At 44.6% G+C, this 18,032-nt stretch overlaps 1 protein-coding gene across 1 annotated transcript in view; it reads right to left on the bottom strand.

The window, feature by feature from the left end:
* Positions 1-5,224: 5,224 nt before the first annotated feature.
* Positions 5,225-18,032, bottom strand: part of LOC311028202 (chloride channel protein 1-like) — a gene marked incomplete at its 5' end in the record, with an annotated part of 50,262 nt that continues 37,454 nt past the window's right edge. Inside the window, 8 exons of the mRNA XM_084032561.1 lie at positions 5,225-5,947; positions 6,454-6,540; positions 10,060-10,164; positions 11,624-11,668; positions 13,352-13,434; positions 15,914-16,001; positions 16,221-16,307; positions 17,190-17,281. Coding sequence (XP_083888687.1) covers positions 5,465-5,947; positions 6,454-6,540; positions 10,060-10,164; positions 11,624-11,668; positions 13,352-13,434; positions 15,914-16,001; positions 16,221-16,307; positions 17,190-17,281 — 1,070 coding nt within the window. The 3' untranslated portion in view covers positions 5,225-5,464. The remainder of the gene's footprint in view (positions 5,948-6,453; positions 6,541-10,059; positions 10,165-11,623; positions 11,669-13,351; positions 13,435-15,913; positions 16,002-16,220; positions 16,308-17,189; positions 17,282-18,032) is intronic.

Below are 18,032 nucleotides of genomic sequence, written 5' to 3' on the forward strand. Positions count from 1 at the left end.
ATTCCTGAGCACAGCTTGTTTTGGTGAAATCTGCCCCTCAGATTAAAATTGTCAATAAAACCCGTGTTTTGAGGACCTGGCTGGTTAAAATCAGATTGTGTTAATCAGGATGTTATCTGGACCAGTTCAGAAAAGGGACGTCCGACAGCATGGTAAAGCACTGAAAATATTCTTAATATAGAGTACATGTGAACTGATATTTCTGTTTTTAGGTGTGGAATATGCGTTTCGCTGCTGCCTCAGACACAGCAACACATTGCTTTGTTGTTTCTTTAAACTGGGAATGTGCCACCGCCACCCACTGTAGGGAATACACAAATAAGTATAAGTAAATAAATAAAGTACCTCACACAACCCCACTGCAAAACATACAGAACCATCCCTTTAACAACAGCCAATCAATCCATCATCAACCCTCTATCACAGGGCTGACATGTAGAGACAGACAGGTAACCAGTCTATCACAGGGCTGACAGACAGACAGACAGGTAACCAGTCTATCACAGGGCTGACATGTAGAGACAGACAGGTAACCAGTCTATCACAGGGCTGACATGTAGAGACATACAGGTAACCAGTTTATCACAGGGCTGACATGTAGACAGACAGGTAACCAGTTTATCACAGGGCTGACATGTAGACAGACAGGTAACCAGTCTATCACAGGGCTGACATGTAGAGACAGACAGGTCACCAGTCTATCACAGGGCCGACACGTAGAGACAGACAGGTAACCAGTCTATCACAGGGCTGACATGTAGAGACAGACAGGTAACCAGTTTATCACAGGGCTGACATGTAGACAGACAGGTAACCAGTTTATCACAGGGCTGACATGTAGACAGACAGGTAACCAGTCTATCACAGGGCTGACATGAAGAGACAGACAGGTAACCAGTCTATCACAGGGAGACATGTAGAGACAGACAGGTAACCAGTCTATCACAGGGAGACATGTAGAGACAGACAGGTAACTAGACTATCACAGGGCTGATATGTAGAGACAGACAGGTAACCAGTCTATCACAGGGAGACATGTAGAGACAGACAGGTAACCAGTCTATCACAGGGCTGACATGTAGAGACAGACAGGTAACTAGAATATCACAGGGCTGACATGTAGAGACAGACAGGTAACCAGTCTATCACAGGGCTGACAGACAGACAGGTAACCAGTCTATCACAGGGCTGACATGTAGAGACAGACAGGTAACCAGTCTATCACACGGCTGACATGTAGAGACAGACAGGTAACCAGTCTATCACAGGGCTGACATGTAGAGACAGACAGGTAACCAGTCTATCACAGGGCTGACATGTAGAGACAGACAGGTAACCAGTCTATCACAGGGCTGACATGTAGAGACAGACAGGTAACCAGTCTATCACAGGGCTGACATGTAGAGACAGACAGGTAACCAGTCTATCACAGGGCCGACATGTAGAGACAGACAGGTAACCAGTCTATTTCTAAATCAAAAATATAGATTTCTGCATGACCATGACCGAGTTCCTTTCTTGTTCCAGATGAGGCCGTTACAATGAGCCGTCCTCCCTCCCTGTCCTGGTCGGCCTTTACAACACCTGGATCAATAAAAGGGCAAACACACAATTCAAGCATTTCACTTAATAAAACTTTATTTTGCTAAATCTTCCACAGTTATATACAACTTTGTGATAACATTTGGCTCTTCTAAAAAGATAAATAAATAAATACAATAACCACAACCACAGACGGATAAAAGACATCGTCACTTAGACTTGAACAGAGTCCGCTTAAGAAATGGACACACGCAGTTAAATTCACACAGACTTTAAAGAAAAGTCATTTCTTTTGTTAATTCTGAAGCTTTAAAGACTTTTAAAGGCAGCACCTGAGAAAACTGAATCTAAGAGATCAGGAGTGTAAGAGGAGGTGGAGGAGGACTTCAGAAGGTGAACCGCTCAACAACACATGGATGCAACTATTAAGGTGGTCACACAGGAGCTTTAGATCTTCAGTGTAGCATCATTGGCCGGAAATCAGTTTAAAGATGTGGGGGGGGTAGTGCTCATTATCCGGACTTTCATTAGGGTACGGTATGACATTAAAGTGATGGTCCGGAGTGAAATGGACCCTAGGTAATTTCCACCAAGACCTCCAGCCAAACACCCCCTCGGAAGCATTTTTAGCGATGGTCAGCATTGGTCAAGATAAGGCGATCAGCCGAACGGCTTTGTAATAGCGTACATAGTGTATATCTCGTAAATTTCCCCACTGATAATGCATGGAATGTTACCAAACTTCTGCAGTAGTACACATAGGGTCTGTACTCACAAAAAGAGGCATTTTAAAGTTTGTAAGTACATCAGGAGTTTATTTAAAAGAACACTAGCCTGATAGCTTCTACTGCTAAAGCTACGCTGTTTGCGTAGACGGCACCGTGTTTACACAGCTTCTTCTTCGTTGGTGTTTAATGGCAGTCAGCGTATACCCGGCTGTTTCCGTGACGCGAGTTTCACGCCAGCGTATGAAAAAGTTTCAGCGATTTTTTATAAATGCTTGTATTATCATGTCAACACTTGTCGACCTGATAATATAAGCATTTATGAAAAAAAAAATTAAGCGAAACCTTTTCATACTCTCGCGTGAAACTCGCGTCACGGAAACAGCCAGGTATACGCCGACTGCCATTAAACACCAACGAAGAAGAAGCTGTGTAAACACGGTGCCGTCTACTAGCCGTCTAGCGTAGCTTTAGCAGTAGAAGCTATCAGGCTAGTGTTCTTTTATAGGCTATAAACTCCTGATGTACTTACAAACTTTAAAATGCCTCGTTTTGTGAGTACAGACCCTATGTGTACTACTGCAGAAGTTTGGTAACATTCCATGCATTATTAGTGGGGAAATTTACGAGATATACTGTAAGTACCATAGCGCTGTTACGAAGCCGTTCGGCTGATCGCCCTATCTTGACCACTGCTGACCATCGCTAAACATGCTTCCGAGGGGGTGTTTGGCTGGATGTCTTGGTGGAAATTACCTAAGGTCCATTTCACTCCGGACCATCACTTTAAATATGTATAGAAATGTCTGGATGTTATGATATTTAACAAATGATTGTCAAAGTCAGAGAAATCCAGTTTTAATCAAGGTGCGTTTCATTTGGTCGCCTCTTAATGTCGTCTCATCATCTTTGTGTACATGTTAGCGTCATGGTTGTCTTTTAGTTCACTTTCAAGTCGTCTTTTTTTAATTCTTTTTTTACATCTTGATTATTTATACATTTTAATCAGATGAGGGATTTTAAGTCGTCGGACGTCAAATATTATGAGCCGCCCAGCTCACTTTCTGTTTTGGAGTGGAGGAGGAGACCTCTGTGCTTAAAACCTAATGAATGATGAACGCTGAAGGAATCTTTAGGACAACAACTCCCATGATCCCACGCTACTTCACAAGGTCACCAAACTCCACCTTTCGACGTAGTTTTGATTGACAGAGCCGTAGCGGTAGAAAAATCAACAATCAGAAGTCCACAGGTATGAGAGGATACTTGCTGTTATTTTATCGTATAGACTCCAATATTGATATTATTTTCATGGTTGACCTTCAGTTTTAATAACTAGAATAAGGATAAACACTTTATAGCTGCTGAGAAAGTTTTACTAATGAGGTCATTTATTAAGACAATAAATAACTTTTTCATTCAATGTTACATTCGGAGCGATCGTGTTGCATTTTGGAATGAAAAGCTCCTGTTGCATGATCTATAATGTATTCATAAGTCATGTATGATTTGTACTGAATGTGAAATCCTTGTTGGGGGGAGAATCTCCAGTATCTATGCAGCGGGGTTCGGCTGTCGTCAGCCGCCTTCAGCTGCACCATTTATCAACTTAACCGTGAGATGATGAGCTCTGAGGCTGTTTTCACAAGGTCACCACACAATTTGGAGGTCGTTTTGGGGCTCTGGACAATCTTCCACAGTGGACTGAGCAGCTCCATTAGTCTGCGGCTATCCAGATGGTCTGTTGCCAGTTAAAAAAAAAAAAAAATCAATAGCTCGTGCAGCAAAAAAGCAAAACACTTTAACGATCAGGTGACACATAAGGACTGTGCAGGGATTCACCGTGTTTTCTTGTGGTTTGGAAGGTTTGGATTACTGTTAAATATTATAATAGAAACACAAGAATGTATAGATGTTTATTTCACTTACAGTGACATCAAATTTCCAGCGAGTTTTGGTTTGGATGCTGTTAGGGACCGTTGGGTATTTATGGAATGGACCACCGGAGGAAGATAGGGGGGGTTATGTCTTAATATTCTTTGATGAGGGGTGGGTCACCCAACAATTTTTAATCTGAGGGGGGTCCTCATCTTTTGTCATGAAAACAGCAACATTTAAAATATAGTATCAGAATACATCTCAGCAACACATTCATTTGTTTAAAGTTATATTTTTGGCCTTTTATTGCAGGAGGACAGCGTGAGAGTGAAAGGGGTGACATGATTTAAAAAAGGGCTGCAGGGCGGATTCAAACCCAGGACCTCTGCAGGGAGCCTCGGTACACGGGGCAGTAACTCTACCACTGATCACATTCATTTCATCAGTCAGAGTAGTGCTCTTATGATGGGGCGGTCATGTTATACCACTATTAACTTACGTATTCACACAGTCAAGTTTTTTCGACTGGAACAGATCTTCGTCACTCAATGTTATTTATGTGAAATATTAATAACTGACCATTCGTTACTCAATATTTGTGATGTGAGGGGCTTATTAATTCTGTCACATCCTAAAATAACAGTTCCTTGGACGTCCCGACGTGAAATGAATCCTGGAAGATTCTTTGCTGTAAACATAGAATTATCTCCTCGCGGTCACGTGTCTCCGCCAACAGGTTGCAGTTTACATTCATGTCCCTCCAAAATGTCCTCACTTTATTGTTTTTTCAAAATGAGCATATGGATTTTTGCTTTTTGTCCCGCCCCGGTGGCGTTCCTGAGATATCACGTACACGAGAACGGGACGGACGGGCAGACGGACTGTTGCCAGCGCGGAGGCAGAAAAACAGCAGACATCAGCAGCAACTTCTATAAGAAACATATTGGTTGAATCTTTGAGACTGTGTGTGTGAAAAAACAGGGAGGACGAGAAAATGAGGCAGTACCAAAACAACATCAACATACAGAGCTGAGTCAGGAGAGTCGGAGAGGCCGGGTTGTGAAAGCTCTGAATGAGCAGACAGAGGCGGGAACGGTCAGATAAACGCTCTTCAGAAACAAAAGGGAGATGAGGACTTTTCTGGCGGAGCTTCAAGCAAACAGACCATTTGCTGTGAAACCTCCTCCACCTAAGTGAAGACGAAAAGAGGTAAGTGGGTGTCCAGAGACCGGAGCAACACATTAAGAACAAGAAAAAAAACCTCACACCATTAAAAAAAGTTTTCCATTATATAAAAAAATAACCATCACTCTTCTAATCTAAACCATTGGCTCATCATCACTGTCTTCATCCCCCTCAACGAGTCTCTGTAAGGGTGTCAGGGCGGAGCGAGGGGTGGAGGAGGAAGCGAGAGGAGGAGGAGGAGGAGAGGAAGAAGGGACTGGGGGAGGAGTGGTGGAGGGAGGAAGGGTGAGGTTGCTAGCCGAGCTGCAGGCCCCGGTGCTGCTGCTAACAGCACCGCTTCCTGCGCTGCAGCTGCTGCTCTCCTCCACCTCCATGGTCACGCCCTCGATCCACACCTCCGTTTCATTCTCGTGGTAAGGGAGATGGTGGTGGGGGGAGGAAGGGGGCGGAGGTTTGGGAGCAGTCGGAGCCGAGGGAGGGGAGGCGGAGGTCGGAGAGGAAGGAGCAGAAGGCGGAGGCTTGGGAGCCGAGTTGCGGCTGGTGATGTCACGGAAGCTGGCGAGCGGAGGGCGGAGCCGGACGCCGGAGCGCGTGGAGCCCTCGATAGCCTTCTGGAGCTGGAGGAGGGGGAGGAGATAAAAGGCAAGGAGGAAGAAGGAGTGTAAGAAAAGGAAGTAGAAAAAGACATCAGACAAAGGAATAGGAGAAAATAATAATCAAAGTGACGGAGTGAGTTATGGGAGGAAGGGATGGAGGGGAGGAAGAAAAACAAAATAAAATGAGGTGAAGGAAAAGGGAGACAAAACAATAACGGGTGAAGACAGAAGAAATTAAGTTAATCATACAAAGGGGGATATTGATTATGACAGAAATATACTCATACATAATTCAAAAAAGGGTTATGAGACTCAAATCAGGAGGAAAGAAAAAACAATTGGACTTGTTTTTCCTCCAAAGACAGACGAGGGAAGACTTCTAAAAGTTGAGTGTATTAAATAAGGAAGAGGGCTCTTTTTAGGGACTTCGATCAATGAGAATTTAATCACATTTACGGCTTGCTTTTGGTTCCAGGTGACCTTCAGACAGATTGAGTTTAGAAAAAAAGAAAAATGAAGTTTCTTACCTCTTTCAGAGCCACCACTCCCACCAGTTTGCCGATACTGGTCACATAAGCGTGACTTAGCCCCAGCAGGGAGAATAAGGTGTGGGTCTGTGGAGGCAAGAAGGAAAAGGTCACGCGTCAAATTACGACAAGCCTTTACATCTCAGGCCAGGACGGCCTTTTTCACATCCGTCTTCGACTCCAGACCATTTGCTCAGTCTAGACACGATGTTACAGAGACGGAGGGGTGGAAGCAAAACTGGCTTGAGGCTACGGGTGAACCACGGTTAAGAAAAAGTCCTTGAAAAAGTGTTTCTATCCTCAAAGTATTCTGTCTATATTCCGACAGAGGTCTTTGTTATGCATCTGCATCACCTCGATAACAAAGCCTCCCCCTTTGGACATGAATCAGCAGAATACTCTGAATATTACCATGAAAATGCAATTACACTTAGGAGAAAAATAAAAACAGCAGCAATGGCACAATCTGTTTAGAGGCCGTTCCCCTGCAGACGTCTGCAGATCCTGCCTCCCCCTCAGATTTGTCATGAGGAGGATGTCAGCGGTTCACGTCGACGACCAGGCAGGGAGAAACCAAAGGAGAGGGAAGATGGATTATTTAATCAGCTCTGACAAATTGATATTCAAATTCCCAGCAGAGAGCTATATTTACATTCTGTGTAAAAACAGAGAGCAACAGAGGGACTTGTCATAAATATCAAATATGTATTTTTATAGTGGTGAATATGCAAACGGAGGTCACGAGGAGAGAGGAGTCGAGGCAACGCATGTTAACAAAACCAGACATCCGTGCTTTGTAGCAGTCAATTTACATTCACGTCAATTAGAAACCACGTGCAGCACAGCTGTGTGTCAACGCCTCCATTATGTGTCACGGGTCCCGAAAAGGAGGACCCGTCTGTGGAGGGTCTGTCTGTGGAGGATCCATCTGTGGAGGATCCGTCTGTGGAGGATCTGTCTGTGGAGGATCCGTCTGTGGAGGATCTGTCTGTGGAGGATCCGTCTGTGGAGGATCCGTCTTTGGACAATCTGTCTGTGGAGGATCCGTCTGTGGAGGATCCGTCTGTGGAGGATCTGTCTGTGGAGGATCTGTCTGTGGAGGGTCTGTCTGTGGAGGGTCTGTCTGTGGAGGATCTGTCTGTGGAGGATCTGTCTGTGGAGGCTCCGCCTGTGGAGGACCCGTCTGTGGAGGATCTGTCTGTGGAGGGTCTCTCTGTGGAGGGTCTGTCTGTGGAGGGTCTATCGGTGGAGGATCCGTCTGTGGAGGACCCGTCTGTGGAGGATCCGTCTTTGGACAATCTGTCTGTGGAGGGTCTGTCTGTGGAGGATCTGTCTGTGGAGGATCTGTCTGTGGAGGGTCTGTCTGTGGAGGGTCTGTCTGTGGAGGGTCTGTCTGTGGAGGATCTGTCTGTGGAGGGTCTGTCTGTGGAGGGTCTGTCTGTGGAGGGTCTGTCTGTGGAGGATCTGTCTGTGGAGGGTCTGTCTGTGGAGGATCTGTCTGTGGAGGGTCTGTCATGCTCATTGATGCTCGTGGGGAACTAACAGCATCTGTGGCTCCAACACTGACATGATGATCAATAAAGAGACGTCCCCACTGTTAGCCCACAGCATGAAGTAAAACACCAACTCCAACACTCTTCCCTCCATCGTTGTGTAATGACACTAACTCTCCCAACCGTCCCGGTGGAGCTCCTCTGTGTTTGTGTTGATCAGGAAGTAAATGAGATGTGAAGTACGAACGTGGGTGCTTCTTTTGTTTGTGCTTCTCTGGCAGGAACGACGCTCCAAAACAAAATGGAAGTTTGCCTTACAATGACTGTTAACAAATAAGGTATTTATTAAATAACTAAGGCACAACTCCCACGTAGAAATGTTTATGTAACAGCCACGATAACCAGGATGTTCTCAAAGAAAAAATGACATTTTGGGTTTGTTTACGAGGATGACACCTTGTAAATAAATCCAAGACCTCCTGAGTGTTTTTGATGAGCCCCGTCAAGGTTATCCACATCCCCAGCTGGTTGAGATGTTGCAGAAGTAAACAATAAATAAAGCATGCTGGAGGTGCTGAGCTCCATGTATGGGCTTCTGTGCTTGCATAATACCAATAAAAATCACTAAAACAGCGAATTGTAAGCGTGGTTTAAGCTGCTGAGAGGCTGAAACCAGCTTCCCATTCAAGTCATTTCAGGCTAATTGTGATGGAAGGCATTTGAATGAAATGAGGTGTTTAACGAAGGTGTTGTATGTGGAAGAAAAGCGTCAGGCTCATTAAAAGGTGCCGATGCTGTGAACAGTCACGTTGCTGCTGGAGACTCAACAGTCGGAGAAATGGCAGAAATCACTTTTTTTGGTATTGTTTGTCATACCAGTGGGAACAGCAGTTATCACGTTCAATCTGATCTTTACAATTTCATTTGGGATACTTTCATACGAGGACGTACATCAGATACAGGTCGGATTTAGATTTTACCCTCAGCCTCAACAGTCGTATATTAATTCATGCAACCTTTCTAGATGAACATTCATCACAATTCACGTCACTCAGCGCGCGCACACACACACACACACACACACACTTACACACACACTCACACACACACGCACACACACACACACACCCTCGCTCCACAAAAAGCTATAACGTAAAAAATGTGGCCCTCTTTCTCCTCATCCTCGTCCTCGTTAACATCTGTTCATAAATTCTCTGGCTTCCACTGCACGTCGACTTATGAATAAAATTGCTTGCCGACTTCAGCGTCCTCCATGTATGGTGGCGTGTGATGTCTATGTAACTGTTCTTTTGTGTGGGTCAGTAAATGGCCGAGACCAGTTCAGACTGGAATCTGATATTGGTCACATTTAAAACATAATGTGAAAAAATTAATCTGATCTCAGCAATACATCAGAATTTAAGGCTTCTTGTTCTGTGTGTTTGATAAGAACACAAACCTGCTGCTGAGAGCGGAGCATGTTTTGGCATCAAGTCCTACAAAATCTTTAATTATTAGTATATAAGGATAAAGACAAGTGATTTGCACAGACCCCTGCTCATTAAAGACGTGCCTGGTGTGCATGAGGAACTATTGTAATTTATGTTTTGCGTGAGAATGCTAGTGAGCATGTTACAAACTAAAACATAAATCAATAGTCATTTCAGTGGCAAAGTCATTAAAGTAATACCACGGCTACTGCACGCACCCAGAGAGACCACAGCCTCCTTCAAATCACCTTCAAGTCCATCAGAAAAAACAAGACAATCAAACTTTCGCTTTGTTGGGGAATTCCAACAAACATTTAACATTGAATTAATGAACGTATAAAGAACTTTTTTCATACAAACAGGCATTTTGGTGAGAAACACAAACATCTGTTTCCTTGCAAGAAACAACAGGTTGCCTTTAAATTCCCAACCAATGAAAACAGCAGCTTTTTTAACAACTATGCACCTACTTCCACATAATAGTCCTCCGCTCATTGATTTATTACTGGTCATATTTTTGTACACACGTTTCCCCACGCTATGACCATAGAAACTAAATTGCAATGAGGTGCTGTTAAACAGATTTAAATTGACCTCCCACCCGTTTCTCTCTGCCCACCAACCTTGTGCAGCGATGTTCTCTCAACCAGCTGGAAGGGTGAAGGGTCTATTCGTATCTCATCGATTTCCATCGGCTTGTCCATCTCTGCCTCTTCCCACGCTTGGATCTGCAGCAGCAAACACAAAGCAAGGTCACGGAGGTGGAACTGGCTGGTGTCGGTGAGAGGAGGAAACATCTCGCTCCTATTCAAATGTAGTGAGTTCAACCAGAGGGAAGCATCAGGATCTGTTTATATGAAGGGTCATACAAACAGTGCAGGGGCGGACTGGCCTTCTGGGATACCGGGCATTTTCCCGGGGGGCTGACCTGCGTTTCGGTCCGACCACCGACACTTTTTTTATTTACTTTTTTGTCTGGCCCATGAACCGGCCCATAAAAAAGGCAGACCTAGATCGGAGGCCAATTGTTTTTTCAATTGACACTGGACTGACCAAAAGTCAAAGAGAGAGAGAGAGAGAGAGAGAGAGAGAGAGAGAGAGAGAGAGAGAGAGAGAGAGAGAGAGAGAGAGATATGGGGATGACATTGCACAAAGGGCCACCGGTTGGATTTGAACCCGGGGCCGCTGCGATGAGGACCCATCCTCTTCAACTCCCCGTTTTTTTACTGACATCCCAGCTATTTGTGATCCGATTATTGGTCCCAGTGCGTCCCTGATACCGGGTGTATATATTTAAAAAAACATACCAATCATCTCAACACTGTGTGGGTGGATGTAAAAGATGTGTCCAGGAGGGAGAGACAGCTTTGTTACCACTGAGGAGACTTTTTGCAGCTGTGAAAAGCCTTGAAAGGCTGCGCTGCGTCCTTGCGTGTCACCGCTCTCCCCTCTGAGATTTAGGATGTCTGACACCTTTTAGCCTCTCTATGGATTTTCACCTACGAGCCTCCGCCTGCCACGACAGGGTCAGCCGTCTTGTAGGATTTATGGGCCGATGTTATGGCGCGTTCTGGCAAAGAGCCAGCAGGAGTAAAAGGGAAGAGCAGCAGACACAAAAGGACTAGGAGGGCACAATGTTGTTTTGGTGCTCTCCGGTGGGAAAAAGGATGTCTCGTTTAAAATTCGGGCCGTGTTCACACTGCAGTTAAAAAGTGCCCCAATTCTGAGTCGTCTCACAAGATGTGACACAGATCTCTCCAACACCTGTGTCCTACATGTGGATGCTGAGGTAGGAAGGTAAAAACCATAAATGAGCCGACAAATCGATTCAAAACTCAAAAGCTCACATCATAAAGGTTTGGTGCTGAAAACAGCTGCAGCTTTGTTTCATCGTGTGCATTATTACCCAGCATTATGTGTTATTAAAAACAGCATTTATTATTATGGCCCCTTTCTTCAGAGCCTACTAAAAGTATCGACTTAAACAGACTATAAGAAATATATTTGATAAAGTAACCGTTATGTTGTTATGAAGTAATTAATACCCAACGCTGCTCAGAGTAATCGGGGTCTCCCTGGTGGAGAGGAGGTGGGTGAAGGGCTGTGACTCAACACAGCACCTGTAAACTATTAAGCAGACATTTTGTAAAACCATGCAAATCCAGCATCCCTCCATCATTACGTTACCTGTTCTGGTGTCATGGTGTCGGACAGTGGGGGGGGACAGGGCTCCTGGAGACAAATACAGCAAGACAAGTTGGTGAGTGATTTCATAACAAAACACCCTCCGTCACTTCTGTGCCTCTGAACCCGGCTGGATGTCACCCCAAACCAAGAAAAGCTCGTCTGAATGTTGCATGAGGGGAGCGAAGGGAAAGCACAATCTGTTTTCTTATTGCTTAGACTTCATCAGAGACCTTCAGTTCTCTTACAGTTTAATTACTCATCATTTACTTTTGGATTCATGTATTTCTACCATCTGTAAAAAGATAATGACTTTCCAATTTAAATACAAGGGAGAAAACTGTCTACAGGGATAACAACTGATCACTTTTACCAAATGTAATGGATTTCTGTCGCTATGACGACAGATCGCAGTAGTGGCTTTCCTTCAATCATCACTCCCATGGCATCGCATCCAACAGCTTTGTGAGTAAACGGGATGCAGCAGGTGAAACTCAGGCCAACACCTGCTGGGACTGGTTTCGTGAAACTGAATGTATTAGCGGCGCGTCCCTCATTATTCACTCACCGTTCAGACAGGTTAGCAGCTTCTGCCCTTGATGGGAGAATACACTCTCTCACAGAGTGCAACAGATGTCAGCTTTCTATTAACGAACCCAGCAGGGAGCCAACCTTTCTCTTTATCAATCACACACAAGTGAACACAAGGGTTAAAACGTCGCTCGTTATTTTGTAATCTCGCCTGTACAAATCGGTTATTGCATGTCTGGATTCCCTTTCTTTTTTTGTTTATCTCCGTAGCCGCGGCAATTATACGAACGCAAGAACAAAACAATATGCTGACACTGTTACACCAGCCAGACAATATTCTAAAGGTCAGCGTGTGGATACCCGCCATCAGCGGCTGGTAAACGAGACAAATACCTGATTCACAGCCAGAACAGTTCTGGCCTGATTGCTGGTGGCAATTTCCAACTAGGTGTCTGTTTGACATTCAGGGCTGTACAGTTTGTGCCCCGTTGCTGTAAAAATCAATCCCCAGTGCAGGAACATGTTTGGATCCCCAAAAAAACCATAATAGAAAATCTGACTGGTAATATAAGGCGCAGCAGTAGGCACAAACAGAAATCAAATTCTAATCTCGCAAGCTTACAAGCAAACGCTTATTTCCAGCACGCTTTACACTCCCGCATGTGTAAACAGATGACACGCATTGCTTTCCCTGTGAGCCGGGCTCAGCGCCAAGCCCAATAACAACCTCTACCTGCAGGATCTGACTTCCCACATCTCCATATGAGATGGTGGAGGAAAAACAATTGATGCTCGACTTCTGGGACTTTGTCTGGGGATGAGGAAGCATTTGTGTATTCATGTATCTGTCAATCAGACAAGCGTGTGTCTGCCTGAATAGAAAGCAGAGACCCGTAATGAAAAATTCAGCCTGCGAAGAGTAATGGATAAATATTTATACCCCTATCAGTGTGAGGATGTGGTTTTTGGGATGACTTTGCCAGGACGGGCGGTGATTTGCATTTCAATGGCTCATAACACGAGGGACGACCTTTGGCTGCCGAGTACACTCCAAACAAGCACAAAGAAAAAGGCATCAAGGTTCAAGAGATGCAACATACACAAGACACGGAGGAACGTTAGTGAGCAAGAGACAGGATGTTAACCCACCTATCCTTTAAATATATACACAATCATGCTTATAAACACACCCACACACACCTGTGACTGTCCCTCTGTCTGTCTGTCCTTAGAGGTGAAGAGACTCCTGAGTGTTTTCCTCACAGACTGGAGAGGACCTTTTTCTGACAAAGAGAGATAGAGAGAGAGAGAGAGAGAGAGAGAGAGAGAGAGAGAGAGAGAGAGAGAGAGAGAGAGAGAGAGAGAGAGAGAGTGAGAGAGAGAGATAAAGAGAGACGTGAGGTGGGTGGAGGTCAATGACTTACACAGATGCAGCTGTTTGAAAGGTTTTAAGCTGTTGGAGAACAAAATAACCACAACTGCAAATGGAAGTTTTGAGACAGACACTGCAACTCCTTATTGTTGTTGCCTGGATACCATTCAGTGGGAGACTGTCTGTTGCCTGTGAGATCGGCTACTGAGAAGTTAACTGTGCCACAACAGACACACACAGGCCATCTGGCTGCTTGCAGTGAACCCGCTGCCAAATCTTCCCTAATTGCCGTAAGGGTTGCAAAGTTAATAATTCCAATTTTCTTTTTGTTGACATCTGTTGAGGGCAGAGAAACACGCGTTCAAGTCAGTTCGGTTAACAGTGTGAAACGCTGACCAACAAATAAAATACTTGAAACTGAATAACATGAAAAGGAATAAATAATAAACTATGGCATCATTCTTACCCCCCCCCCCCCCCCCCTCTATTTTCCTCCTCTTTACTTTCACTTTTTTTTGTAAATACGTCTATTTTGTTGTTTTGTCACTGATAAATGAATAATGAAATAAAATAAATAAAAATGTGCAGTAACATCAATCAGCAGAAAGTCTCCATGGCAACACCTACATTGACGTTTGCCAGAAGAGTGATAAGGTTCAACAACAAGGGGACCTGTTCATCAACAACACTGCTAAACATCACCATGGTCATAACTCCACAGCGTACCTGGAGCTAAGCAACAGTCACACAAAAACGCTTGATTACATGGACAAAAACATGTCGGCCATCGATTACCTCGACTGCCACAGTCTCATAATCAAGCAGAAAGATTTTGACCCTTCTCAACAGCTATGCAAAGACCCTTCAGCTCGGCGGGTCAGGGATGACGATCCCCTTCTGGGACCTCCTCGGCTCTGGCCAGCCCTCGGCGGTGTACTCCCTCCGTGGCCCCCTGAGCCCAGGTCTCGTGTCTGGATTTGGTACTCGCTGAGTCCTGCTCCCACTGCGACCGGGTTGGACGGTCCTCAGTGCGTCGAGGGTCTGCGCCAATGTTGACAACCCACCTGACAAGTCTTCAAACACAGACTCCATCTTGTTAACCGTCTATAGAGGGTCGGAGGTCCACCCACCAGTCTCACAAAACCCCAAGGGAAAACACTGGACTTTTGTTGATTTATAAACTAACAGATTTATTCCTACAGTTTCTCCTTTCACTCTTCATAAGCACTAAATAGGTGTATCTGTGTCCTCTAGCACTGATGTACGATACACACATGAGAACCTGGTGAGCTTCATAGACCATCTGGGCTCTGACTAAACGCTTAGTCATATCAGATGACATATTTTTCTACAGGAAAAATAGGAGAGACAGAGCAAAAAGCAAATCTTATTGCATCCCTCCAAGTGAGCAAAACTTGTCTGAAGGACTCAATACTACTATGAGAACCCCCATCAAGCTTTCATTGCCCCGCCTCGACTCCATGTCACACAAGTGTAACAGAGCTAAAGAAGAGAGGAAATTGTAATTGTCCTCCCACGTTTGATTTGTTTCTACATTAATCTGGACATGAGATTAAATACAAAAATACCAAAATCCAAGAAAATTCCAATTGTAATTGAAACGACGCGTTGAGAGAGTGTGTTGCCATCGTCTGCACTTTGTCTGCTGTGTTTACCATCGTCACAGCCGGTCTTCTCACTCACTGATTCGCTAGTCAAGGGCTAGCACTCCACCAATGAGATTGGTCAGACTGAACGACCTGGTCGTGGCCGAATCGACGTGTGAAATCAACTGAGAAGAACGCCGACGGCTTTGACGAGGGCCGATGGCACAGAACACACCGAACAGACTGGTGTCACCGACCTCGGCAGACTGTCCTGGTGTGTCAGATGGCAGAATCCTGCAAGAGGAAGCTGGATTTTGAACATAACCAAGTGAAAAAATCCGCCGCCGTGTTGCCAACTCTTTTCCAATGAATGCAGCTGCGGGCACGAGCTCCAGAAGTCACAAAGTCTGCAACGCCGACAGCCCATCCCTTCAGGCCTCAAAACCATCATCTTGAATGGAAACACGGCTGTTGTTAGTCCTCACAGCTGCCAACCAGCAGCTCGTGGAAGACTGTGGTGACGCTCAATGAGAGCGCAGGCAGAGCGGGTTCAGGCAAGCAGGCAGGTAACATACAAGCAGGTAGCCCATCAAATCATGCATTGGAAGGGCTTTCTGTCCTGTGACAGCCACAGACCCCGGAGCATTTCACATATCGATTGCTGTTGAGATGATTCAACAAATAAAGCAAGGTTTCTAAAACACATCCCTAGCTTTAACTTGAAGAGAAACTTGATCTGTGAGCTCACACACAAAGTAAAACAATGTATTCCTTCCAGCTCACCAGGGACAGGAGCAGTGTGGTTTGAGGACGGGTCCTGAGGCTTTGGAGGAGGCAGGGGTCCGTTCCTCTCCTCCTGCACCGGGCAGCCCTGCAGACCACAGACATAAAAAAAAAGCTTTTTTTTTTCAAAACAAAAACAAGCAAATGACGGTTGCGTTCAGTGAATAAAAGGAATCTGTGCCTTTAAAAGTGAAGCAGATGGCGAACGAGCAGCAAAGCAAGCGAAGATAAAAGCAAAAACGTATCCATCTTTCAGACGCTCCAAAGGAAAATCAACACAGATGGCTTGAACAAATCAGAGGCCCACCTTCTCGTCATCCTCCTCTTCCTCCTCATCCACGAAGGCGAAGGACTCCCAGCTGTGTTTGTGAGACTGCTCCTGTAGGCTCTCGCCCTGAATCCAGATCCAGGTAAATAGATCCATACAGACAGGTGGTGTCACAATATCACAATAAAATCACGTGTGAAATAAAACTATTATACCGTGTGTAACAGCTGAGCGTTATTTGAAGTTGGGATTTTTACATAAAACTAAAAAGTGGAACTCAAATGAAAAATACCATCGTAAACTGAACAAAAGTGACTTCCTTTAAGAACTAAAGCTGAAAATATCGCCTGGTTAGAAAACCAAATGAATTAATTTCTCTCAACTTTGGCGACATAGAAATTGAACGGACTAAACATTCCAGGAGATAGATGTGCCGCAATTGCTTTCCAATTAACTCCTATTGTTTTTCAAACGCAGTCTCATCTTATAGATTTGAATAAAGAGAACATTAAATAATATTGCAGTAAACTAAATGCCATTTAATCAAGATATTCAGCTATCTAACGTTAACAAACCGGGTGTGGTCGTGAACGAGGACTCGGGTTGGTTCCCAAATCGACTTTATGGCCATTCGTACACAGTTCTCCAACCGTGTATATGATAATCAGTTACTTTAATATCTGCATATAAATGATTAAATGTACCGTACACAATCCACCATCGGCTAACCGCCCAACACTGCAGGTTTGCCTGCAGAGCAGCGTCTGTGATGTGGCGATGCACTCATTTCATTGTCATCACCTGCGAACCCTACCAGCAGGGGGCCGGTTAAGAGGAGTGAGCGAGGAGTAAGCAGGCAGCAAACGGCAGTATAAAACAGAAAAGGTGTTTTTGAGAAAGTGTGAAGAGGTGCTTGAATATTCAGCCATAATTGAGCACCTAAAATATTATGACGTTTGTTGCAACAGGATGAGAGATTTGTTAGAGAAAAACACAGAGCTATCATACCTCTATCAGGAGCCTCCTCTCTGGTGATAGCCACCAATCACAGAGAGCCAGAAGCTCCAACCTGTCGATGCTGCCCAATAGGATCATAGAATCTGGAAACAGGAAGAGGAAACATGATGGTCACTGGGGTGCATACCAAGTAGTGGTGTGTGATACTGCAAGATTTGGCATCGATCCCATACCAAGTAAATACAGGGCCAGTATCGCTGATTCTGATACTCTTTAATAATTAAAGCTATGATCTACATTCTGAAAATCAGTTGAGCCTCTGAAACAGATTTGAAAAAAGCCGAACCCCTCCCCTGAGTGTTCCACGATTCAACGAGGCGGGATGACGAGGGGATTGGAGGGTACGAGCCAATGGGAGCCTTCCGGAGCAATGGCTCCCATTGGTCAATTTCTATGCAGACCTACGGCTGATAGACTGAATGGATTTTATTTTGTTCCAAATCGTGGACCATAGCTTTAAAGTGGATGCATCATCAAATTGCTAAATCTGAATGAATTTTCATGACCTTTAAGTGTTTTTGTGATTTTCCCTTAATTCCCTAAATTATTAATTAGTTAAAACCCAGGAAGCTTATATGTAAATAGAAAATACTTTATTATCAAACGCTTTAGCCTGGCGCTGCTGGGTCACGTGACGGTACAACATGGTCGCCACTTTGATGAAACAACAGTGCATACAGGAGACAAACTGAAACTAAAGTATCAATACCAACATTGATATCTGTATTATTGATTTATTAGATCGATCCGCCCACCACTAATACCAAGTCTCTGAAATCTGTTAAGGTTAAACCTTCTCTCATAGATACTAAGATTCGGTCCCGTATAGCTTAG

The sequence above is a fragment of the Eutrigla gurnardus genome (assembly GCF_963514095.1).
Source record: "Eutrigla gurnardus genome assembly, chromosome: 17".
Lineage (NCBI taxonomy): Eukaryota > Metazoa > Chordata > Actinopteri > Perciformes > Triglidae > Eutrigla > Eutrigla gurnardus.